Source organism: Montipora capricornis, chromosome 10 (genome assembly GCF_036669925.1).
Source record: "Montipora capricornis isolate CH-2021 chromosome 10, ASM3666992v2, whole genome shotgun sequence".
Classification (NCBI taxonomy): Eukaryota; Metazoa; Cnidaria; class Anthozoa; order Scleractinia; family Acroporidae; genus Montipora; species Montipora capricornis.
The window spans coordinates 45,620,799-45,648,730 of NC_090892.1; the positions used below are offsets into that span (position 1 = coordinate 45,620,799).

The following is a 27,932-nucleotide window of genomic DNA, read 5'->3' on the forward strand; positions in this document are numbered from 1 at the left end:
GTCTTTGCCGGGAATTTAAAATTCTTCGGCTGATAAGGACTATCTGATACGCTAACAAAGACCTGATCTGGAGGGCTGAGTTGCCTCTTTGTCGTTTCCTGTTTGCCAGCTATTGTTGTCGATGGCTCCAAATCAGTTTCATTTCCGGATTGTTCTTTGATTAGGATTGTTTCTTCGACTACACCAGGCTCTGTGTCACTAGTACATGGTCTTACCCACGATAAAAGTGTTCCCTGCTTATTTTCGACTTGTTTGGATTTCTTTTTCGGCGGCTCTTGCGAAGACATTGTAAAACTTTCAATATAAACGCGCAAAAACCTAAGTCTTACTCTAGTACAGTGGTATATTTTACACTGGCGGACTTCTTAGGAAACCAATAAAGTTCTGTCATTGGTGCATTTCGATCCATTTTGCTTCTGACTATTTTCATGCTTAATAAGCAGATATTTTAAAGCTGTTGGTTGTTTTTGGCAGAGCAAAAATACGATTTCGTTTGTTTACACAATTCCAAATTGCACAGAAGAACAGCAGTACATAATCTTACTATGATCGACAATACTTTGAAACTTTAGCTTCCATTGACAGCTGTCCATTTTAGTAAAAAAAAATCCACTTTTGTAGCAGAATTCAATTCAAGTCTGAAAATTTCTGGGGGGGCTCGCGCCCCCCCCCCCCCCCCCTGCCCCTCCCCCTGCTACGGGCCTGTGGTTAAGAGCCTTTGCAATATCTTGTCAAGCTTCTCATCGTATGGCTTTCAAACTGAGCCCATGTCGATGTTCTTCTCAACATTACTTATGCCTTTAAGTCTAATTTTACGGTGTCAATTTTGTTGATAAAACCGGCTATAAAATGTTGTAAAATCACAGACAGGAGCTCCTAGGAACACTTGTAAAAGGAACCAAACAAGGGAAAAAGAAAGTAACCAAAAGAAACGGAACAACGTTAGGAAGTTTAATGGATATTTATTTAAACACGGAAAACGATCGGGATGGAGACACTCAAAAGTACCAATCGGTGTCACTTCGTAAAAAAATGACAACGGCTTCGGTTTCGCCATGCATGTTTCGATCAACCGTTGATCATTTTCAGTTTTCTATATGAATGTGACCTTACAGTGTTACATACTATGTAGGCATATGACGTCAGTATAATATCCAATTTTAGTTTAACGTTACAATGCTGAATGTTAACAAAAGACTAATGTGCGTGCAAAAGATACAATAACACAAATTAAAGCGATCAACTAAACACTGACCATAACTGTTAGTAAAATAGAAGAGTTAGCTCCGCGTGTTTTAGTTGTCTGTTAAGACTTGGTTAGTCCCAGCGGATATGAATTTCGTCTTTGAGGAACAAGTGAAAACGATTTGTTACCGTATCTAAAATGGAGAAACACATCTCAGTCCAAAGTCTTCGATATTCCTCCGAATGTTGCAGATGCTGGAAAACAGGAGAGGCCCTGCCCTTCCAAGGTGCTCATGTATAGGCGTCAAAATGTGTCGGGATGTTTCCCCAACGCCGGTAAAAAAAATTACTACTTGCACAAGTGAATTTATACACGACGCGGGAACGGAGATAAAAAGACACAGGATCTCTTACGCTAAACGTGTTACGGATCTTAAACAAAGTAAATACAAGCTTATGGTCAAGATCAATGCAAAAAACGTTGTACCAGCAGGCGCGTAGCGTTTCAAGTACGCGCAAGTACATATGATCTAGAACCTAAGTAAACTGAGCGAAAAATACTGCGTTCTTTATTTCTTGTCGAAATAGTTGTGTGAATACAAGCAAAGAACAAAGCGTCTTGCCCTTATTTTGAGCAAACTTGGTGCAAACAAAACATTGTTTTGGTTGTGCTAGCGTGACTGGAATTGTCAAGAATGTTCTCGGAACGTCACTCCTTTGTCACGAACGTTCTTGGAACGTCGCTCCTTTGCAACCTCGCCTTTTTGTTGCACGCTGGCCAAACAACACTGCATTGTTAGTGCAAAAAAAAGGTACAATGCAAAACTAAGTTAGAACATGGTATAGCTTTTGTTTTAGTTTTGAGAATTTAATCAAAATGGTGCTTTCATCACGAAATCTTGGTTGCGTACAAGGAAAATGTTAAGAATAGAAACAATTGCTAAAACTTTCAAAATTTTCTGGTCACTTCAAGTACGCACGTGCGTATATGCGTATAGGACGCTACGCGCCTGACCAGTTTATGTAATCTCCTGTGAGCTACTGTGGAAAAGGAACCCACGCAAAGTAATTTAATATGTTTCACTGAAATAGGAAAATGAACCTGATTAGAATTAGGTGAATGGCTTTTTGCCCTAATAGTATACTGGTGACGCACCTTTTCAATTCGATGAAACGAGTAAAGGTTTGGCGTTAGATAAAGCTTAGAGGAGGAAAGAATAGTATCCCGGACGTCCTTTCTGCATCTCGCCCCAACGGGAATAGTAAAATGGCGCGCTCGGTTGATGAAATACACGATGTTCTTCGTGATTATTTTGTAATTTTGTCGACTATAGTGATGAATGATTTGTGCCTGTAATACTTCACCACTTTTTATTTCATTTCTGATATTTATTCATCAAGACACGGGGAAGACTACTTATATTTTGATAACTGAAAATGTGGTTGTCACCCAGAGTCACCCAGCCTGCTCCTCCTCGCTGATTGGTTACAAAAAAAAAATTGTGGGCAATCATAAACAGGGAACTCGAACGCTTCTGGAACTGGTTCGATAAGAGTAAGTGCCCAGGGGCTCTTCCCGTTCTTGTAGTTAACTTTCACCTCGAACATTTTATCGTCCCGACTAGCTGTCCCTGGGTCTCCGAGGATGAAGTCACTAGTGATCATTACATAAAGATCACTGGTGATTCTTATGAAATAGTCCTAATCATTTTCATTGAAATCTTAGAGATTGCAAACTTCTGGGCGGATAGCTTTCCTCATTCTCCTTTCAAACTTATTCAACAAATTTTGTCAACCAAAAAATTCAACGACTCTGCCGTCATGTTAACAAGGTTCGTATCCAGATTTTTCCCGTTGGACGTCGAACCCTGCTTCTTCTTTCGCTGCTTGTTCAACCTTGCATTTTGCCACTGTACGAAAATATTAAAAGACCATTTTCTGACATCGAATTGATTTTAACAACAGTGCGTTTTCTTCATCGGAAGTTTTCAGTTCTCTGAACTTTCTCTTAGGCAGCTCTTTTAATCAACTTCCTTGAACCATCGACAACATGGAATAAGGACTGAAGGAAAAAGTTGCTTATAAGGTCCATTTTTTTTCTTGTACGCTGATATCGTCCCCTAAGAATTTAAACCTTTGTTCAGACTCCCGAGGGACACGGTTTTCGTGGAATGTTTTCAAGCTGTTCAAAAAAATCGCAGCACCTTAAAAACACTCGGCTACGCCTTATGTTTTTAAAACCAATAAAACACTGCTGCTCGGTTTTTATCTTTTATCGGTTTTTGTAAGTTCCAATGGAAGAGACAATTGGTCTAAACGGTGCCATCGAATCAAGAGCGCTTGGCCTGTGCATTTCCGGAATACCATAGATTCTCGTGGTTTGCGAGCAAGTAGGATAAATCTTGGGATATGCATCCGCACATGTATCCAGTTGACCACTGGATTTCTTCAGGAAGCGCTGCAGCTGCATTTCTTATGACGAAGTCAGATCATCTTTGAAAATCTTGAATTTGGATGTGCCGCTGATTATATTAAGTGTGTCTTCATATGCGCCTTGATAATCTGGCCAACAGATTTGCTGGCATTGCGCACAAGCCACGCTCTGAGCGGTCGGAGCAGAAATGGTGCAGGGCACCGTTATTAAGTTCCACGAAGGCGAGGCCGATTTGAATTTTTTGAACAACTGCCATACCTTGAAGGTGTTTCCGAAGTTCTTATTTTTTAAAATACATAACACCAGTACACGTGATAATCTTGCAATCAGGAAACGTTTATTGAAAAGGTGCTATTACAAGACTGACAAGAGAACATAGAAAGCTCCTTCGTATGAAAAACGATCCTTTTAATGAATATTTCCTGGCAGCATCCTGAACGGCGTTGACTTTTACATTCTTCAACGAGCGGTTAGCCGCAATGTTATTAAAGCTGCTGCTCAGATTATTAAGGAGCAAACGAAGATTGTTGAACGGCTTACGAGAAACTCAGTGCTCCCCTTTAGGTCCACCGAAACGCTAATTAACCTCTCTACCCGCTATGCATTTACACCACAAGAACTTGTCATTCTAAAATTCTGCTTGACTTACTCTGTATTGACGCCTCCTATCAATAAACCGGACGTTTTTGCTTTGACTACATACATGGCGGCATGGTCAAGAAACGAAAGGAAAGAAAAGGAAAGACCTCGGGTCTAAAATGCTGGTAACTGGTAACTGGTAATAGGTAATGGGTAACCTGTAATAGGTAAATTGTGACTGGTAATAGGTAACTGTAACAGGTAAAAGGTATAGATGGAATGCATAAATGGCGGCCAAAAAAATATTATTTTCTTTATGGGTTAATTAGACTCACTAGCCTCGTATGCATGCACAAAATACAAAAGAAATTTCGCTTTAGGGCGAGGGAAGTGAGTCTAATTAGCACATAAACAAAAGAATACATTTTTTTCCTCCATTTATGCATTCGGTCTATTAGGGTTAGGTTTAGGTTCCTGTTACCAGTTACCTTTTACCAGTTACATCTTGACATTACCTTTACTCACTAAATTGTCTAGTTCTGTTCCGGGACTCCCTCTTACCCCGCCCTGAAAATGGGCCTGGAACACAGGCGAGAAAGGACAGTATTACTTGCAGGCGCATGCTCGGAATGACGCCATTTTTTCCCCCCAAAACTGGGCGAAAAACCGTATCTGGAAACAAATTCCTTATTTGGGGCATAGTTTATTCGGAGTGCTTTTATGCTGGACTCATGGCGGATAATGTAAAAGGAAATTATGATGCCAAGTGGAGGCAATCGATTTCGCGTTTAAAAATGCCACTTTAACTTTGTGCCTCAGGCCCGTTTTAAACGTCGCATTTTTTATGTGCCGAATCTAATGCAAATGAGCGAAAGCAATATTTTTCTCATTTGCATTAGATTCGGCACATGTGATATGCCAAGTTTAAAACGGGTCTATGACGGAATAATTGCAAGCTATTTATGCAGACGTTACCGTTGGTGATGTTTTTGTTAAAACAGAAATTAAGATGTCGCAAGACTGTTTGCTATCTTGTTCCTTTAATACGTTTGTGATTTTCTTCTATCATAGTCCGATGTTAATTGTGAATTAGTCCTTATCGTGAGTTCCTTAAAAGCACTTACCGAAGATCAGATGGATGACATACGAAAATATGGATTTTCTTGCCTGAAACTTGTATTGTAGGTCGCGGAAGTGAATCGCTCAAGAATGACAAATCTCCTGCAGGAACTCTTGTTTATTGTTCATTACTTGGCTCCATCTATTTCTATGATAATCGCACTGATCCAGTGAACATATATTGGAGTTACACAGTGATTATTCAAACTATGATTGTCTTAGGAATTTTCAACTACCAATTTTTTTTTTCAAAATTGGAAACACAGTATTTGGATACACAATGTAAAACTGTTGGATAAAAAATTAAAGAAATTGAATCTCAACCTGGACTATTTCTTTACTTAACAGTTTGTGTCACGGTTAATAACGCAAATGCTCGTAATTTATACTTATGTATGCACAGTCAATCAACGATTATCCAAAAACATTAATTGTCAGAATTTTTTTTTCTGGTCAAAACTTGTTCGTGAATATTAACTAACAACGATGAAGATGACATATCTTACGTGCTCATTAAAATGTAAAAAAATTGGATGACCTCTATTAGTGAGATTTTTTTACGACATTCCACGTAAAATTTTATCGATCGGGACCATGTGGCTGACTGTGATACCTATATAACGGCTTTCCTTACATGTCTAGGTAAATATCTTAAACTTAATTTTGTCTTGCAAATTATCAGTTAGAAAGCTTAAATATCATTGCGCTTCTAATAAAAGCCTTTATATTTTCTCGAAAAAAATACAACAAACTACAAGAAATCCTCTCCAAACCTGAACGCATAAAATATCAAACCGAGAAAATGTGAATATTTCTTTAAAAAAACATTTCTTCAAAAGTTGGAGAGTAAGTTTTCCTGCCCCATCAATTTTGCCCGAAAGTTGCTACCTTTGATACAATCGCCTTCTAGCTCTTCTTGCAGCAGACACAGATTATTGCGATCCATTCTCAATCGTTACATTTATTCGGCAATAATTTACAACATCAATGCATTCGGGGTTTTTTCTCCTCGTTTGGTCACGACAAGGCATAATTCCGATGTTATTTTCATATACGATTTTTTGTCGGAGTTTCCATGTTTTCAAATTTCGCGATTCCTTTATTTACATATTTACTCTGGTATCCAATGTAATACGATTTATTGGATCATTGCCATCATGCGCCTACAAGTACTAGTATTGAATCTGGTAGAAATAGCATAAGAAATGTTAGCTTTGTGGAGACGTAAAAAACAGTAGCTAGATAACCTATGGCACCAAAATACTACAGACGAAACCAATTGATGAAGTCGTGTTAACCCAGGTCATACTGTATCGTTTTGCTAAAACATTTCAATGGCGTTGTTATTAAAGGGGCTAGGTCACGCAATTTTAGGCAATTTCAGCGCTGATCGAATGGTCATACAATTAACTAAAATATCAAAATAACTGTTCAAAACTATAGAAGAACTCTAACAAAACACAGGGAGGCCAAGAAGGGACATGGATGGACAAAACTGGAGAGGATTGAAATGGATTGAATTTGGGTAAATTTGAAAAACGTCGGCCCACCTTTTTTCAAATTTATATCAGTCTATATCAAAATGTCATTTACACAGCTGTAAAATCATTCTCAGTTGTTATGTGGCCGTGATTTTGCAAATGAAAGACTCTTGCTCTGCCAATTTGACGTTTAGAGCTCATAATTAACAAAATTAAACGAATATACCTAAAATAGCGTGACCTAGCCCCTTTAACAGGGATCTGTCTAACAACAAGTTGTTTTTAATAGTCTTACTGAACTGTTATATCTGTAAGCGAAAACTTTGCTATATATTTTTGATTTGTCATTTATGGACTGAAGAGCACCGACACCTAACTGGCGCAAAGTAATTAACGTCTAAAAAAAAAAAATTTTTCCCCTTGAATGTGGAGTTACGTTTTAGTAACACACATACACCGAATGCACAAAAGGCGGCCAAAGACTAGTCACCATTAGATCCCCCACAATATTCCAAAATGCTTTGTAAAATCATAGTTAATCCAGGGACTGGTTACTAAAACTCAAAACCTTCAAAAGCGAGAACAATGTTGCGCAATCGATGTTGAATGGACGGTGACAATGCACAATCATCTTTTGTTTTCGTTTCGCACGGTCTGCAAATTAGTTGCGCATAGATTAATTGAAGAAGTTGCTTGGTTACTTGCTCGAAAAAACGGTGTGTTTGGTGCACTGTGTAGGTAAAAACATGAAACAAAAACACTTGAGGAGTTTTATCACCATCTCAGTGAATCAATGATGGTACATTCAACAGTCAATCCGTCGTTGCCTGTTTTTTGAGATTTGTTATTCTCAAATGAATTAAGACTCTTTAAGCATGTATCGCAACCTTTCCTTGGAGTAATAGAAGAATTCCGGAGCGATACGTAATTATATTCTGAGTTTAAAAACTAAAAACTGAGTTAGCATCTTACGATCGATCTATAAAATGGGTTTATGGCGAGATGTAAAAGGTGTATACTTTATTTAACCTTTCCTCCTATAGAAGGTAGTATTACAGCAAACTGTAGTATGTAAAATGTGACCGGAAAAGAGTAAATGCTGAACCATGATCCAGTGACTATTACCTATTTTCCTAATTCATAGAAGGAAGCCGTAGTAAATCCTCTGCTCAAGTAACATGGCCTTGATCTTCTGTATATAAACTATTGCCCAGTTAGTAATCTTTCTTATTTGTCTAAATTGACATAAACGCTCGGTATCAGATAAACTGCTTTTGCATGTCTTTCAATGGTCTGTATCCTGCTTTGCAGTCGTCGTATAGGCAACACCATAGTACTGAGACTTCTCTTTCAAAGGTTAACAGTGACATGGTTATGAATGTGAACAAGGGTCATATAGCTTTGCTGGTTCTTTTAGATTAACGTGCAGCCTTCGATACCGTTGATCAGGGTATTTTGATCATGAGTCTTTAGTCAAGGTTTGGCGTCTTGGGTGAACTCTTGGAATGGTTCTTAGTATACTCAAGGAAGAAAAGTCAACGCGTACGTATATCGGACAATGGGACATTCTCTGACCGTTTTTCCTTGCAGTATGGTGTTCCTCAGGGATCCCGTCTCGGTCCTGTATTGTTTATCATTTACGCATCCAAGCTTGTTAAGACTGTTAACGCACATCTACATCACGTTTATTGCTGTGTGGATGATTCTCACCTTTATCATTTTTTAAAACCTAATTCACCAGCAAGTCAGGGTGTGGCAGTTATAGCAATGCAACACTGTATAGAAGACATACGTCAATGGATGCTGACTGACCGGATTAAGCTAAATGATGATAAAAGTGAATATTTACTTACGGGAGCAAGACAGCAACTGTCTAAGATTAGGTGACCATCAGATTACTCCAGCTCAACAGGCTAAGAATTTGGGCCGCTATTTTGATCAGCAACTTAGTATGGGGACAGAAATCAATAAGATTTGTAGTGCACTACATTAGATGCACAAGAAAGCATCTATCAACTGAATCAACGAAGAAGTTAGTGCATGCTCTAGTTCCTATAGTAGAATTGACTCTTGCAATAGTTTATTATATGGCTTGTCGGAAACAATTTTTCTACGTTAAAAAAAGAAAAAAAGTAAAGTGGTGCATTTATATAGCGCCCTTATCACAATGTCTCAAAGGCGCTTTACAATGATCAATTTACCCCCAGCGGACTGGAAGCATATACAGGCACAAATTGCAGCCGCTTCTAAGCAGTCCATGCATGCTGGTACTCATTTTACCGACCTCGGAAGGATGGAAAGCTGAGTGAACTTTTAGCGGGAAAGAAGGTCGCCAAATATTCCAGTCTCGGCAGAACCGGGAATGGAACCCGGAACCTTAGGGTTGGAAGGCAGAGATCTTACCACTGCGCCAACCCCTCCGCGAGCCTAATTTGCATTGTTTCCCGCTTAGATCATATATCGCCTGTGCTTTTCAGGCTTTGCTGGCTGCCAGTGCAATTTAGAATTAGATTTAAGGTACTAGTAATTACATTGAGAGCTATTCACGGGGTTGTGCCGGAATATATAAATGATTTAATTGATATTAAGAGTATATCACGCTGTGCTTTGAGTTCAAGCTGCTCCTTGACTTGCAACGAAAGAGAAAAAAGGGAATATTGGGGCAAAGGGCTTTTTGTGTTGCCACTCCAAAGCTATGGAACTCGCTCCCCTGTAAAATTCGCAGCAGTAGAACGTTAGAACAATTTTAAGAATATGTTACAAACGCATTTATTTAGGCTACATGTTGGTTGGAGTCCAAGAAATCGACCAAAGCAAAACAGTGATGGTAATATAGTCCCACTAGCTCCCACCGTTCGATGGTCCTTGGGTTAGGGTTAACTAAAAGCTGTTAATTTTCTTGTTTGTTTGTTTGTTTGTTGGTAGGTCGTTGTCGGAAAACCAGCTGAAAGTTCTTCCTGACGGCATTTTTGATAAGAATACCGCGCTATCGTACCTGTAAGGACCAAGAGTCTGTTACATAACATTGGAAAACAACTCAAAGCAGTTGTAATAACTTTAAAGAAAGCATATTACTAAACTCCTTTACAGGCTATACTTGTACATGTATTTACAGTTTTAACAACGTTATTACATAAAAAAGAACACAACTCTGACAACTTCAGAAGGTGCTAACATAATATGCTTAAGTTTCCCACTTCCTACTGTCAACATAACATTTGTTCATTACTTGGTATACCCACGAGTAAAGTGTTAACGGGAAATGTATTTTTTTTTTTAAAGTAAGCCATGGACAAGGGGGATTTAAAGGTTAATTTATGTAAAACGTGACCGGAAAAGAGAAAATGCTGAACCATGATCCAGTGACTATTTCGCACTCATATGGCTTAAATTCTGGCAAATACAAACACGTATACAGGGCCACCGATATGCCATTTAAAACTCACTAACATGTTGTTTGGAGCACAAGAAATCGACTAAAGCAAAGCATTGATGGTAATATGGTTCCACAAGACCTTACCGATCGATGTTCCCTCAGATCTTTGGATTTTGTAGTGTGTTGGTAAAATTTTAACTGTGAGTAAAGCTGTAAATCTTTTTATTTGTATTTTTAGGTTGTTGTCGGGAAACCAGCTGACAGACCTTCCTGACGGCATTTTTGATAAGAATGCCAGGCTATCTAGCCTGTAAGGACCAAGTTTATGTTACATAACATTGGAAAACAATTCGAAACTGTTGTAATAACTTTAAAGAAAGCACATTACTAAACGCCTTTACAGGCTAAACTTGCACATGTATTTCCAGATTTAACAACGTTATTACATGAAAAAGAACACAACTCTGACAACTTCAGAAGGTGCTTACATAAAGTGCTCAAGTTGCCCACTTTCGATTTCCTAACTAAGATTTATTCATCACTTGATATACAAAACTAATAGCGGAGCTCCGCGCGCGCCCGGAGCACCATACTTAAGGAAATATGGTAACCCATCGATGTGAGAAAATTTGGTTTTATAGTCATGGCGTCACGACCGTCCGTACGTACGTCCGCCCCTTCATGTATGCCAATTTAAAATTTAAATTATATTCATTTCCACTTACGTTTTAATCATCCGTTTGTCTCACATGATTCAAAGTGTTATCATACATTATCAGTGAAACAATGGCATAAAATAAACACAATATCATGATGTTTGTTCGCTACACGATGACAACTTATAACATGGCAATATGCGAGTACTTTGAGTCGAATTGTGAGTTCGCTGATTTGATGACAATTGCATACTAACTGCTGGTAATTATATCAGAGAGATTAAAGAGCTAGAGAAAAAGAGTCGGGTACAGAACTTTGTACAATGGTTAAGAGCCTTTGCAATATCTTGTCAAGCTTCTCATCGTATGGCTTTCAAACTGAGCCCATGTCGATGTTCTTCTCAACATTACTTATGCCTTTAGGTCTAATTTTACGTTGTCAATTTTGTTAATAAAACCGGCTATAAAATGTTGTAAAATCACAGACAGGAGCTCCTAGGAACACTTGTAAAAGGAACCAAACAAGGGAAAAAGAAAGTAACCAAAAGAAACGGAACAACGTTAGGAAGTTTAATGGATATTTATTTAAACACGGAAAACGATCGGGATGAAGACACTCAAAAGTACCAATCGGTGTCACTTCGTAAAAAAATGACCACGGCTTCGGTTTCGCAATGCATGTTTCGATCAACTGTTGATCACTTTCAGTTTTCTATATGAATGTGACCTTACAGTGCTATATACTATGTAAGCATATGACGTCAGTATAATATCCAATTTTAGTTCAACGTTACAATGCTGAATGCTAACAAAAGACTAATGTGCGTGCAAAAGATACAATAACACAAATTAAAGCGATCAACTAAACGCTGACCATAACTGTTAGTAAAATAGAAGAGTTAGCTCCGCGTGCTTTAGTTGTCTGTTAAGACTGGGTTAGTCCCAGCGAATATGGATTTCGTCTTTGAGGAACAAGTGAAAACGATTTGTTACGATAACTGTATCTAGAATGGAGAAACACCTCTCAGTGCAAAGTCTTCGATATTCCTCCGAATGTTGCAGATGCTGGAAAACAAGAGAGGCTCTGTCCCTTCCAAGGTGCTCATGATACGCGTCAAAATGTATCGGGATGTTTCCCAAACGCCGGTAAAAAAATTACAACTTGCACAAGTGAATTTATACACGAAGCGGGAACGAAGATAAAAAGACACAGGATCTCTCACGCTAAACATGTTACGGATCTTAAACAAAGTAAATACAAGCTTATGATCAAGATCAATGCAAAAAACCGTTGTACCAGTTTATGTAATCTCCTGTGAGCTACTGTGGAAAAGGAACCCACGCAAAGTAATTTAACATGTTTCACTGAAATAGGAAAATGAACCTGATTAAAATTAGGTAAATGGCTTTTTGTCCTAGTGATATACTGGTGAGGCACCTTTTCAATTCGATGAAACGAGTAAAGGTTTTGCGTTAGATAAAGCTTAGAGGAGGAAAGAATAGTATCCCGGACGTCCTTTCTGCATCTCGCGCCAACGGTAATAGTAAAATGGCGCGCTCGGTTGATGAAATACACGATGTTCTTCGTGATTATTTTGTAATTTTGTCGACTATAGTGATGAATGATTTGTGCCTGTAATACTTCACCACTTTTTATTTCATTTCTGATATTTATTCATCAAGACACGGGGAAGACTACTTATATTTTGATAACTGAAAATGTGGTTGTCACCCAGAGTCACCCAGCTGCTCCTCCTCGCTGATTGGTTACAAAAAAAAAATTGTGGGCAATCATAAACAGGGAACTCGAACGCTTCTGGAACTGGTTCGATAAGAGTAAGTGCCCAGGGGCTCTTCCCGTTCTTGTAGTTAACTTTCACCTCGAACATTTTATCGACCCTACTAGCTGCCCCTGGGTCTCCGAGGATGAAGTCACTAGTGATCTTCACATAAAGATCACTGGTGATTTTTATGAAATAGTCCTAATCATTTTCATTGAAATCTTAGAGATTGCAAACTTCTGGGCGGATAGCTTTCCTCATTCTCCTTTCAAACTTATTCAACAAATTTTGTCAACCAAAAAATTCAACGACTCTGCCGTCATGTTAACAAGGTTCGTATCCAGATTTTACCCGTTGGACGTCGAACCCTGCTTCTTCGTTCGCTGCTTGTTCAACCTTGCATTTTGCTACTGTACGAAAATACTAAAAGACCATTTTCTGACATCGAATTGATTTTGAAGCGGATTTTTAACAGTGCCTTTTCTTCATCGGAAGTTTTCAGTTCTCTGAACTTTCTCTTAGGCAGCTCTTTTAATCAACTTCCTTCAACCATCGACAATATGGAATAAGGACTGAAGGAAAAAAAAATGCTTTTAAAATTACCATACTGCTTATAAGGTCCAATTGTTTTTCTTGTACGCTCAAATCGTCCCCTTACAATTTGAAGCTTTGTTCAGACTAACGAGGGACACGGTTTTCTTGGAATGTTTTCAAGCCGTTCAAAAAAATCGCAGCACGTAATTTATCGCATCTAAAAACACTCGGCTACGCCTTATGTTTTTAAAACCAATAAAACACTGCTGCGTGTTTTTTGAACATTACTTATCGAACTCATAATTGTAAGTTCCAATGGAACAGACAATTGGTCTAAACGGTGCCATCGAATCAAGAGCGCTTGGCCTGTGCATTTCCGGAATACCATAGATTCTCGTGGTTTGCGAGCAAGTAGGATAAATCTTGGGATATGCATCCGCACATGTATCCAGTTGACCACTGGATTTCTTCAGGAAGCGCTGCAGCTGCATTTCTTATGACCAAGTCAGATCATCTTTGAAAGTCTTGAATTTGGAAGTGCCGCTGATTATATTAAGTATGTCTTCATATGCGCCTTGATAATCTGGCCAACAGATTTGCTGGCATTGCGCATGCACAAGCAACGCTCTGAGCGGTCGGAGTAGTAATGGTGCAGGGCACCGTTATTAAGTTCCACGAAGGCGAGGTCGATTTGAATTTTTTGAACAACTGCCATACCTTCAAGGTGTTGCCGAAGTTCTTATTTTTTAAAATAGATAACACCAGTACACGTGATAATCTTGCAATCAGGAAACGTTTATTGGAAAGGTGCTATTACAAGACTGACAAGAGAACATAGAAAGCTCCTGCGAATAAAAAACGACCTTTTAATGAATATTTCCTGGCAGCATCCTGAACGGCGTTGACTTTTACATTCTTCAACGAGCGGTTAGCCGCAATGTTATTAAAGCTGCTGCTCAGATTATTAAGGAGCATACGAAGATTGTTGAACGGCTTACGAGAAACTCAGTGCTCCCCTCTAGGTCCACCGAAACGCTAACTAACCTCTCTACACGCTATGCATTTACAGCACAAGAACTTGTCATTCTAAAATTCTGCTTGACTTACTCTGTATTGACGCCTCCTATCAATAAACCGGACGTTTTTGCTTTGACTACATACATGGCGGCATGGTCAAGAAACGAAAAGAAAGAAAAGGAAAGACCCCGGGTCTAAAATGCTGAAAACTGGTAATAACTGGCAATAGGTAACTGTAACAGGTAAAAGGTATAGATGGAATGCATAAATGGCGGCCAAAAAAATTTTATTTTGTTTACTGGCGAATTAGACTCACTAGCCTCGTGTGCATGCACAAAATACAAAAGAAATGTTGCTTGAGAGCGAGGGTAGTGAGTCTAATTAGCACATAAACAAAAGAATACATTTTTTTCCTCCATTTATGCATTCGGTCTATTAGGGTTGGGGTTAGTTTCCTGTTACCTTTTACCAGTTACATCTTGACATTACCTTTACTCACTATAAATTGTCTAGTTCTGTTCCGGGACTCCCTCTTACCCCGCCCTGAAAATGGGCCTGGAACCCAGGCGGGAAAGGACAGTATTACTTGCAGGCGCATGCTCGGAATGACGCCATTTTTCCCCCCCAAAACTGGGCGAAAAACCGTATCAGGAAAAAAATTCCTTATTTGGGGCATAGTTTATTCGGAGTGCTTTTATGCTGGACACATGGCGGATAATGTAAAAGGAAATTATGATGCCAAGTGGAGGCAATCGATTTCGCGTTTAAAAATGCCACTTTAACTTTTTGCCTCAGGCCCGTTTTAAACGTCGCATTTTTTATGTGCCGAATCTAATGCAAATGAGCGAAACAAATATTTTTCTCATTTGCATTAGATTCGGCACATGTGAAATGCCAAGTTTAAAACGGGTCTAAGACGGAATAATTGCAAGATATTTATGCAGACGTACCGTTGATGATGTTTTTGTTAAAACCGAAATTAAGATTTGGCAAGACTGTTTGCTATCTTGTTCCTTTAATATGTTTGTGATTTTCTTCTATCCGAGTCCGATGTTAATTGTGAATTAGTCCTTATCGTGAGTTCCTTAAAAGCACTTACCGAAGATCAGATGGATGGCATACGAAAATATGGATTTTCTTGCCTGAAACTTGTATTGTAGGTCGTGGAAGTGAATCGCTCAAGAATGACAAATCTCCTGCAGGAACTCTTGTTTATTGTTCATTACGTGGCTCCATCTATTTCTATGATAATCGCACTGATCCAGTGAACGTATATTGGAGTTACACAGTGATTATTCAAACTATGATTGTCTTAGGAATTTTCAACTACCAATTTTTTTTTTCAAAATTGGAAACACAATATTTGAATACACAATGTAAAACTGTTGGATAAAAAATTAAAGAAATTGAATCTCAACCTGGACTATTTCTTTACTTAACAGTTTGTGTCACGGTTGATAACGCAAATGCTCGTAATTTATACGTATATCGATCGGAACCATGTGGCTGACTGTGATACCTATATAACGGCTTTCCTTACGTGTCTAGGTAAATATCTTAAACTTAATTTTGTCCTGCAAATTATCAGTTAGAAAGCTTAAATATCATTGCGCTTCTAATAAAAGCCTTTATATTTTCTCGAAAAAAATACAACAAACTACAAGAAATCCTCTCCAAACCTGAACGCATAAAATATCAAACCGAGAAAATGTGAATATTTCTTTAAAAAAACATTTCTTCAAAAGTTGGAGAGTAAGTTTTCCTGCCCCATCAATTTTGCCCGAAAGTTGCTACCTTTGATACAATCGCCTTCTAGCTCTTCTTGCAGCAGACACAGATTATTGCGATCCATTCTCAATCGTTACATTTATTCGGCAATAATTTACAACATCAATGCATTCGGGGTTTTTTCTCCTCGTTTGGTCACGACAAGGCATAATTCCGATGTTATTTTCTTATACGATTTTTTGTCGGAGTTTCCATGTTTTCAAATTTCGCGATTCCTTTGTTTACAAATTTACTCTGGTATCCAATGTAATACGATTTATTGGATCATTGCCATCATGCGCCTACAAGTACTAGTATTGAATCTGGTAGAAATAGCATAAGAAATGTTAGCTTTGTGGAGACGTAAAAAACAGTAGCTAGATAACCTATGGCACCAAAATACTACAGACGAAACCAATTGATGAAGTCGTGTTAACCCAGGTCATACTGTATCGTTTTGCTAAAACATTTCTGTGGCGTTGTTATTAACAGGTATCTGTCTAACAACAAGTTGAAGAGTCTTCCACTGGGGATTTTTAATAGTCTTACTGAACTGTGGTCTCTGTAAGCGAAAACTTTGTTTTATAGTTTTGATTTGTCATTTATGGAAGAAGAGCTCCGACATCTAACTGGCGCAAAGTAATTAACGTCTTAAAAAAAAATGTTTTCCCCTTTAATGTGGAGTTACGTTTAAGTAACACACATACACCGAATGCACAAAAGGCGGCCAAAGAAAATTTTCTTTTGTTTGTGCTAATTAGACAAACTATTCTCATTCTAAAGAAACATTTCTTTTGTATTCTGTCTTTGCTAACGAGGCCAGTGGGTCTAATTAGCACAAGGGCAATTTTTTTTTGTTTTGGCCGTCGTTTATGCATTTGGTCTATGATCATTGTCCGAAGAATTATTACGTAAATATAGTTTACGTCATAGAAAGTGCGGCGTATAGGGTTTTATTCACGAGTTGTTTGTGTCAAAAACCCGAACGAGCGAGGTACGAGCGAGTGAGGATTTTTGACGCAAACAACGAGTGAATACACCCCCGTACAAAGCACTTTCTACGTCGTGAGCTGTTTATTACACATATGCGCCTTGATAATCTGGCCAACAGATTTGCTGGCATTGCGCACAAGCCACGCTCTGACCGGTGGGAGCAGTTATGGTGCAGGGCGCCGTTATTGATTTCCACGAAGCCGAGCTGGAGTTCCAATTTTTTTGAACAGCTGCCATACCTTCAAGGTGTTTCCGAAGTTCTAATTTTTTAAAATACATAACACCAGTACACGTGATAATCTTGCAATCAGGAAACGTTTATTGAAAAGGTGCTATTACAAGACTGACAAGAGAACATAGAAAGCTCCTCCGTATGAAAAACGACCTTTTAATGAATATTTCCTGGCAGCATCCTGAACGGCGTTGACTTTTACATTCTTCAACGAACGGTTAGCCGCAATGTTATTAAAGCTGCTGCTCAGATTATTAAGGAGCATACGAAGATTGTTGAACGGCTTACGAGAAACTCAGTGCTCCCCTTTAGGTCCACCGAAACGCTAACTAACCTCTCTACCCGCTATGCATTTACACCACAAGAACTTGTCATTCTAAAATTCTGCTTGACTCACTTTGTATTGACGCCTCCTATCAATAAACCGGACGTTTTTGCTTTGACTACATACATGGCGGCATGGTCAAGAAACGAAAAGAAAGAAAAGGAAAGACCTCGGGTCTAAAATGCTGAAAACTGGTAATAACTGGCAATAGGTAACTGTAACAGGTAAAAGGTATTAGGGTTAGGGTTAGTTTCCTGTTACCAGTTACCGTTTACCAGTTACCTGTTACCAGTTATCAGTTACCAGTTACCAACACTTTAGACCCGCCACCGGACAGAGGATGGCAAACTTATGCCAGTCCTTTCGCACCTTGTAAACTCCTATGTAATGGCACATGGGAGAATTTCATCAATGACCTTAACTTCGACGTTGATTAGGGAAATAGGCCGCCAGTTCAATATGTATCCTTTATCTCTTCCTTTTTTTTCTTCAGGAATGTAATATATAATAGCTTGCTTCTGTGTGTTCCATAGTTCACCGTGATCGTAATCATAATCATAATTTAGACTAGTCACCATTAGATCCCCCACAATATTCCAAAATGCTTCGTAAAATCATAGTTAATCCAGGGACTGGTTACTAAAACTCAAAACCTTCAAAAGCGAGAACAATGTTGCGCAATCGATGTTGAATTGACGGTGACAATGCACAATCATCTTTTGTTTTCGTTTCGCACGGTCTGCAAATTAGTTGCGCATAGATTAATTGAAGGAGTTGATTGGTTACTTGCTCGAAAAAACGGTGTGTTTGGTGCACTGTGAAGGTAAAAACATGAAACAAAAAGACTTGAGGAGTTTTATCACCATCTCAGTGAATCAATGATGGTACATTCAACAGTCAATCCGTCGTTGCCTGTTTTTTGAGATTTGTTATTCTCAAATGAATTAAGACTCTTTAAGCATGTATCGCAACCTTTCCTTGGAGTAATAGAAGAATTCCGGGGCGATACGTAATTATATTCTGAGTTTAAAAACTAAAAACTGAGTTAGCATCTTACGATCGATCTATAAAATGGGTTTATGGCGAGATGTAAAAGGTGTATACTTTATTTAACCTTTCCTCCTATAGAAGGTAGTATTACAGCAAACTGTAGTATGTAAAATGTGACCGGAAAAGAGTAAATGCTGAACCATGATCCAGTGACTATTACCTCTTTTCCTAATTCATAGAAGGAAGCCGTAGTAAATCCTCTGCTCAAGTAACATGGCCTTGATCTTCTGTATATAAACTATTGCCCAGTTAGTAATCTTTCTTATTTGTCTAAATTGACATAAACGCTCGGTATCAGATAAACGCATAAAATATCAAACCGAGAAAATGTGAATATTTCTTTAAAAAAACATTTCTTCAAAAGTTGGAGAGTAAGTTTTCCTGCCCCATCAATTTTGCCCGAAAGTTGCTACCTTTGATACAATCGCCTTCTAGCTCTTCTTGCAGCAGACACAGATTATTGCGATCCATTCTCAATCGTTACATTTATTCGGCAATAATTTACAACATCAATGCATTCGGGGTTTTTTCTCCTCGTTTGGTCACGACAAGGCATAATTCCGATGTTATTTTCATATACGATTTTTTGTCGGAGTTTCCATGTTTTCAAATTTCGCGATTCCTTTGTTTACATATTTACTCTGGTATCCAATGTAATACGATTTATTGGATCATTGCCATCATGCGCCTACAAGTACTAGTATTGAATCTGGTAGAAATAGCATAAGAAATGTTAGCTTTGTGGAGACGTAAAAAACAGTAGCTAGATAACCTATGGCACCAAAATACTACAGACGAAACCAATTGATGAAGTCGTGTTAACCCAGGTCATACTGTATCGTTTTGCTAAAACATTTCCGTGGCGTTGTTATTAACAGGTATCTGTCTAACAACAAGTTGAAGAGTCTTCCACTGGGGATTTTTAATAGTCTTACGGAACTGTTATATCTGTAAGCGAAAACTTTGCTATATATTTTTGATTTGTCATTTATGGACTGAAGAGCACCGACAGCTAACTGGCGCAAAGTAATTAACGTCTTAAAAAAAAAAAAGTTTTCCCCTTTAATGTGGAGTTACGTTTTAGTAACACACATACACCGAATGCACAAAAGGCGGCCAAAGAAAATTTTCTTTTGTTTGTGCTAATTAGACAAACTATTCTCATTCTATTGAAACATTCTGTCCTTGCTAACGAGGCCAGTGGGTCTAATTAGAACAAGGGCAAAAAAATTTTTTTTTGGCCGTCGTTTATGCATTTGGTCTATGATCATTGTCCGAACAATTATTACGTAAATATAGTTATTACGTAAATAAAGTGCGGCGTATGGGGCTTTATTCACGAGTTGTTTGCGTCAAAAACCCGAACGAGCGAGGTACGAGCGAGTGAGGATTTTTGACACAAACAACGATTGAATACATCCCCGTACAAAGCACTTTCTACGTCGTGAGCTGTTTATTACACATATGCGCCTTGATAATCTGGCCAACAGATTTGCTAGCATTGCGCACAAGCCACGCTCTGACCGGTAGGAGCAGTAATGGTTCAGGGCACACGAAATCGAGCTGGACTCGAATTTTTTGAACAACTGCCATACCTTTAAGGTGTTTCCGAAGTTCTAATTTTTTAAAATACATAACACCAGTACACGTGATAATCTTGCAATCAGGAAATGTTTATTGAAAAGGTGTTATTACAAGACTGACAAGAGAACATAGAAAGCTCCTTCGTATGAAAAACGACCTTTTAATGAATATTTCCTGGCAGCATCCTGAACGACGTTGACTTTTACATTCTTCAACGAGCGGTTAGCCGCAATGTTATTAAAGCTGCTGCTCAGATTATTAAGGAGCATCCGAAGATTCTTGAACGGCTTACGAGAACCCAGTGCTTTCCTTTAGATGCACCGAAACGCTAACTAACCTCTCTACCTACGCATTTACACCACAAGAACTTGTCATACTAAAATTCTGCTTGACTCACTCTGTATTGACGCCTCCTATCAATAAACCGGACGTTTTTGCTTTGACTACATACATGGCGGCATGGTCAAGAAACGAAAAGAAAGAAAAGGAAAGACCTCGGGTCTAAAATGCTGAAAACTGGTAATAACTGGCAATAGGTAACTGTAACAGGTAAAAGGTATTAGGGTTAGGGTTAGTTTCCTGTTACCAGTTACCTTTTACCAGTTACCTGTTACCAGTTATCAGTTACCAGTTACCAACACTTTAGACCCGCCACCGGACAGAGGATGGCAAACTTATGCCAGTCCTTTCGCACCTTGTAAACTCCTATGTAATGGCACATGGGAAAATTTCATCAATGACCTTAACTTCGACGTTGATTAGGGAAATAGGCCGCCAGTTCAATATGTATCCTTTATCTCTTCCTTTTTTTTCTTCAGGAATGTAATATATAATAGCTTGCTTCTGTGTGTTCCATAGTTCACCGTGATCGTAATCATAATCATAATTTAGACTAGTCATCATTAGATCCCCCACAATATTCCAAAATGCTTCGTAAAATCATAGTTAATCCAGGGACTGGTTACTAAAACTCAAAACCTTTAAAAGCGAGAACAATGTGCGCAATCGATGTTGAATTGACGGTGACAATGCACAATCATCTTTTGTTTTCGTTTCGCACGGTCTGCAAATTAGTTGCGCATAGATTAATTGAAGGAGTTGATTGGTTACTTGCTCGAAAAAACGGTGTGTTTGGTGCACTGTGAAGGTAAAAACATGAAACAAAAAGACTTGAGGAGTTTTATCACCATCTCAGTGAATCAATGATGGTACATTCAACAGTCAATCCGTCGTTGCCTGTTTTTTGAGATTTGTTATTCTCAAATGAATTAAGACTCTTTAAGCATGTATCGCAACCTTTCCTTGGAGTAATAGAAGAATTCCGGGGCGATACGTAATTATATTCTGAGCTTAAAAACTAAAAACTGAGTTAGCATCTTACGATCGATCTATAAAATGGGTTTATGGCGAGATATAAAAGGTGTATACTTTATTTAACCTTTCCTCCTATAGAAGGTAGTATTACAGCAAACTGTAGTATGTAAAATGTGACCGGAAAAGAGTAAATGCTGAACCATGATCCAGTGACTATTACCTATTTTCCTAATTCATAGAAGGAAGCCGTAGTAAATCCTCTGCTCAAGTAACATGGCCTTGATCTTCTGTATATAAACTATTGCCCAGTTAGTAATCTTTCTTATTTGTCTAAATTGACATAAACGCTCGGTATCAGATAAACTGCTTTTGCATGTCTTTCAATGGTCTGTATCCTGCTTTGCAGTCGTCGTATAGGCAACACCATAGTACTGAGACTTCTCTTTCAAAGGTTAACAGTGACATGGTTATGAATGTGAACAAGGGTCATATAGCTTTGCTGGTTCTTTTAGATTAACGTGCAGCCTTCGATACCGTTGATCAGGGTATTTTGATCATGAGTCTTTAGTCAAGGTTTGGCGTCTTGGGTGAACTCTTGGAATGGTTCTTAGTATACTCAAGGAAGAAAAGTCAACGCGTACGTATATCGGACAATGGGACATTCTCTGACCGTTTTTCCTTGCAGTATGGTGTTCCTCAGGGATCCCGTCTCGGTCCTGTATTGTTTATCATTTACGCATCCAAGCTTGTTAAGACTGTTAACGCACATCTACATCACGTTTATTGCTGTGTGGATGATTCTCACCTTTATCATTTTTTAAAACCTAATTCACAAGCAAGTCAGGGTGTGGCAGTTATAGCAATGCAACACTGTATAGAAGACATACGTCAATGGATGCTGACTGACCGGATTAAGCTAAATGATGATAAAAGTGAATATTTACTTATGGGAACAAGACAGCAACTGTCTAAGATTAGGTGACCATCAGATTACTCCAGCTCAACAGGCTAAGAATTTGGGCCGCTATTTTGATCAGCAACTTAGTATGGGGACAGAAATCAATAAGATTTGTAGTGCACTACATTAGATGCACAAGAAAGCATCTATCAACTGAATCAACGAAGAAGTTAGTGCATGCTCTAGTTCCTATAGTAGAATTGACTCTTGCAATAGTTTATTATATGGCTTGTCGGAAACAATTTTTCTACGTTAAAAAAAGGAAAAAAGTAATGTGGTGCATTTATATAGCGCCCTTATCACAATGTCTCAAAGGCGCTTTACAATGATCAATTTACCCCCAGCGGACTGGAAGCATATACAGGCACAAATTGCAGCCGCTTCTAAGCAGTCCATGCATGCTGGTACTCATTTTACCGACCTCGGAAGGATGGAAAGCTGAGTGAACTTTTAGCGGGAAAGAAGGTCGCCAAATATTCCAGTCTCGGCAGAACCGGGAATGGAACCCGGAACCTTAGGGTTGGAAGGCAGAGATCTTACCACTGCGCCAACCCCTCCGCGAGCCTAATTTGCATTGTTTCCCGCTTAGATCATATATCGCCTGTGCTTTTCAGGCTTTGCTGGCTGCCAGTGCAATTTAGAATTAGATTTAAGGTACTAGTAATTACATTGAGAGCTATTCACGGGGTTGTGCCGGAATATATAAATGATTTAATTGATATTAAGAGTATATCACGCTGTGCTTTGAGTTCAAGCTGCTCCTTGACTTGCAACGAAAGAGAAAAAAGGGAACATTGGGGCAAAGGGCTTTTTGTGTTGCCACTCCAAAGCTATGGAACTCGCTCCCCTGTAAAATTCGCAGCAGTAGAACGTTAGAACAATTTTAAGAATATGTTACAAACGCATTTATTTAGGCTACATGTTGGTTGGAGTCCAAGAAATCGACCAAAGCAAAACAGTGATGGTAATATAGTCCCACTAGCTCCCACCGTTCGATGGTCCTTGGGTTAGGGTTAACTAAAAGCTGTTAATTTTCTTGTTTGTTTGTTTGTTTGTTGGTAGGTCGTTGTCGGAAAACCAGCTGAAAGTTCTTCCTGACGGCATTTTTGATAAGAATACCGCGCTATCGTACCTGTAAGGACCAAGAGTCTGTTACATAACATTGGAAAACAACTCAAAGCAGTTGTAATAACTTTAAAGAAAGCATATTACTAAACTCCTTTACAGGCTATACTTGTACATGTATTTACAGTTTTAACAACGTTATTACATAAAAAAGAACACAACTCTGACAACTTCAGAAGGTGCTAACATAATATGCTTAAGTTTCCCACTTCCTACTGTCAACATAACATTTGTTCATTACTTGGTATACCCACGAGTAAAGTGTTAACGGGAAATGTATTTTTTTTTTTAAAGTAAGCCATGGACAAGGGGGATTTAAAGGTTAATTTATGTAAAACGTGACCGGAAAAGAGAAAATGCTGAACCATGATCCAGTGACTATTTCGCACTCATATGGCTTAAATTCTGGCAAATACAAACACGTATACAGGGCCACCGATATGCCATTTAAAACTCACTAACATGTTGTTTGGAGCACAAGAAATCGACTAAAGCAAAGCATTGATGGTAATATGGTTCCACAAGACCTTACCGATCGATGTTCCCTCAGATCTTTGGATTTTGTAGTGTGTTGGTAAAATTTTAACTGTGAGTAAAGCTGTAAATCTTTTTATTTGTATTTTTAGGTTGTTGTCGGGAAACCAGCTGACAGACCTTCCTGACGGCATTTTTGATAAGAATGCCAGGCTATCTAGCCTGTAAGGACCAAGTTTATGTTACATAACATTGGAAAACAATTCGAAACTGTTGTAATAACTTTAAAGAAAGCACATTACTAAACGCCTTTACAGGCTAAACTTGCACATGTATTTCCAGATTTAACAACGTTATTACATGAAAAAGAACACAACTCTGACAACTTCAGAAGGTGCTTACATAAAGTGCTCAAGTTGCCCACTTTCGATTTCCTAACTAAGATTTATTCATCACTTGATATACAAAACTAATAGCGGAGCTCCGCGCGCGCCCGGAGCACCATACTTAAGGAAATATGGTAACCCATCGATGTGAGAAAATTTGGTTTTATAGTCATGGCGTCACGACCGTCCGTACGTACGTCCGCCCCTTCATGTATGCCAATTTAAAATTTAAATTATATTCATTTCCACTTACGTTTTAATCATCCGTTTGTCTCACATGATTCAAAGTGTTATCATACATTATCAGTGAAACAATGGCATAAAATAAACACAATATCATGATGTTTGTTCGCTACACGATGACAACTTATAACATGGCAATATGCGAGTACTTTGAGTCGAATTGTGAGTTCGCTGATTTGATGACAATTGCATACTAACTGCTGGTAATTATATCAGAGAGATTAAAGAGCTAGAGAAAAAGAGTCGGGTACAGAACTTTGTACAATGGTTAAGAGCCTTTGCAATATCTTGTCAAGCTTCTCATCGTATGGCTTTCAAACTGAGCCCATGTCGATGTTCTTCTCAACATTACTTATGCCTTTAGGTCTAATTTTACGTTGTCAATTTTGTTAATAAAACCGGCTATAAAATGTTGTAAAATCACAGACAGGAGCTCCTAGGAACACTTGTAAAAGGAACCAAACAAGGGAAAAAGAAAGTAACCAAAAGAAACGGAACAACGTTAGGAAGTTTAATGGATATTTATTTAAACACGGAAAACGATCGGGATGGAGACACTCAAAAGTACCAATCGGTGTCACTTCGTAAAAAAATGACAACGGCTTCGGTTTCGCCATGCATGTTTCGATCAACCGTTGATCATTTTCAGTTTTCTATATGAATGTGACCTTACAGTGTTACATACTATGTAGGCATATGACGTCAGTATAATATCCAATTTTAGTTTAACGTTACAATGCTGAATGTTAACAAAAGACTAATGTGCGTGCAAAAGATACAATAACACAAATTAAAGCGATCAACTAAACACTGACCATAACTGTTAGTAAAATAGAAGAGTTAGCTCCGCGTGCTTTAGTTGTCTGTTAAGACTTGGTTAGTCCCAGCGGATATGAATTTCGTCTTTGAGGAACAAGTGAAAACGATTTGTTACCGTATCTAAAATGGAGAAACACATCTCAGTCCAAAGTCTTCGATATTCCTCCGAATGTTGCAGATGCTGGAAAACAGGAGAGGCCCTGCCCTTCCAAGGTGCTCATGTATAGGCGTCAAAATGTGTCGGGATGTTTCCCCAACGCCGGTAAAAAAAATTACTACTTGCACAAGTGAATTTATACACGACGCGGGAACGGAGATAAAAAGACACAGGATCTCTTACGCTAAACGTGTTACGGATCTTAAACAAAGTAAATACAAGCTTATGGTCAAGATCAATGCAAAAAACGTTGTACCAGCAGGCGCGTAGCGTGGTCATTTTTTCAAGTACGCACAAGTACATATGATCTAGAACCTAAGTAAACTGAGCGAAAAATACTGCGTTCTTTATTTCTTGTCGAAATAGTTGTGTGAATACAAGCAAAGAACAAAGCGTCTTGCCCTTATTTTGAGCAAACTTGGTGGAAACAAAACATTGTTTTGGTTGTGCTAGCGTGACTGGAATTGTCAAGAACGTTCTCGGAACGTCACTCATTTGTCACGAACGTTTTTGGAACGTCGCCTCTTTGCAACCTCGCCTTTTTGTTGCACGCTGGCCAAACAACACTGCATTGTTAGTGCAAAAAAAAGGTACAATGCAAAACTAAGTTAGAACATGGTATAGCTTTTGTTTTAGTTTTGAGAATTTAATCAAAATGGTGCTTTCATCACGAAATCTTGGTTGCGTACAAGGAAAATGTTAAGAATAGAAACAATTGCTAAAACTTTCAAAATTTTCTGGTCACTTCAAGTACGCACGTGCGTATATGCGTATAGGACGCTACGCGCCTGACCAGTTTATGTAATCTCCTGTGAGCTACTGTGGAAAAGGAACCCACGCAAAGTAATTTAACATGTTTCACTGAAATAGGAAAATGAACCTGATTAAAATTAGGTAAATGGCTTTTTGTCCTAGTGATATACTGGTGAGGCACCTTTTCAATTCGATGAAACGAGTAAAGGTTTGGCGTTAGATAAAGCTTAGAGGAGGAAAGAATAGTATCCCGGACGTCCTTTCTGCATCTCGCCCCAACGGGAATAGTAAAATGGCGCGCTCGGTTGATGAAATACACGATGTTCTTCGTGATTATTTTGTAATTTTGTCGACTATAGTGATGAATGATTTGTGCCTGTAATACTTCACCACTTTTTATTTCATTTCTGATATTTATTCATCAAGACACGGGGAAGACTACTTATATTTTGATAACTGAAAATGTGGTTGTCACCCAGAGTCACCCAGCCTGCTCCTCCTCGCTGATTGGTTACAAAAAAAAAATTGTCGGCAATCATAAACAGGGAACTCGAACGGTTCTGGAACTGGTTCGATAAGAGTAAGTGCCCAGGGGCTCTTCCCGTTCTTGTAGTTAACTTTCACCTCGAACATTTTATCGTCCCGACTAGCTGTCCCTGGGTCTCCGAAGATGAAGTCACTAGTGATCTTTACATAAAGATCACTGGTGATTCTTATGAAATAGTCCTAATCATTTTCATTGAAATCTTAGAGATTGCAAACTTCTGGGCGGATAGCTTTCCTCATTCTCCTTTCAAACTTATTCAACAAATTTTGTCAACCAAAAAATTCAACGACTCTGCCGTCATGTTAGCAAGGTTCGTATCCAGATTTTTCCCGTTGGACGTCGAACCCTGCTTCTTCTTTCGCTGCTTGTTCAACCTTGCATTTTGCCACTGTACGAAAATATTAAAAGACCATTTTCTGACATCGAATTGATTTTAACAACAGTGCTTTTTCTTCATCGGAAGTTTTCAGTTCTCTGAACTTTCTCTTAGGCAGCTCTTTTAATCAACTTCCTTGAACCATCGACAACATGGAATAAGGACTGAAGGAAAAAAATACTTTTAAAATTACCATACAGCTTATAAGGTCCATTTTTTTTCTTGTACGCTGATATCGTCCCCTAAGAATTTAAACCTTTGTTCAGACTCCCGAGGGACACGGTTTTCGTGGAATGTTTTCAAGCCGTTCAAAAAAATCGCAGCACGTAATTTATCGCATCTTAAAAACACTCGGCTACGCCTTATGTTTTTAAAACCAATAAAACACTGCTGCTCGGTTTTTATCTTTTATCGGTTTTTATAAGTTCCAATGGAAGAGACAATTGGTCTAAACGGTGCCATCGAATCAAGAGCGCTTGGCCTGTGCATTTCCGGAATACCATAGATTCTCGTGGTTTGCGAGCAAGTAGGATAAATCTTGGGATATGCATCCGCACATGTATCCAGTTGACCACTGGATTTCTTTAGGAAGCGCTGCAGCTGCATTTCTTATGACGAAGTCAGATCATCTTTGAAAATCTTGAATTTGGATGTGCCGCTGATTATA

At 38.6% G+C, this 27,932-nt stretch overlaps 1 protein-coding gene across 1 annotated transcript in view; it reads left to right on the forward strand.

The window, feature by feature from the left end:
• The window catches only part of LOC138020910 (leucine-rich repeat-containing protein 15-like), a 97,436-nt gene extending 73,214 nt beyond the window's left edge, over nt 1-24,222 (forward strand). The window contains exons 13-18 of the mRNA XM_068867808.1: nt 9,724-9,795; nt 10,413-10,484; nt 16,422-16,493; nt 19,408-19,479; nt 23,448-23,519; nt 24,137-24,222. Coding sequence (XP_068723909.1) covers nt 9,724-9,795; nt 10,413-10,484; nt 16,422-16,493; nt 19,408-19,479; nt 23,448-23,519; nt 24,137-24,212 — 436 coding nt within the window. The 3' untranslated portion in view covers nt 24,213-24,222. The remainder of the gene's footprint in view (nt 1-9,723; nt 9,796-10,412; nt 10,485-16,421; nt 16,494-19,407; nt 19,480-23,447; nt 23,520-24,136) is intronic.
• Nucleotides 24,223-27,932: the final 3,710 nt, after the last annotated feature.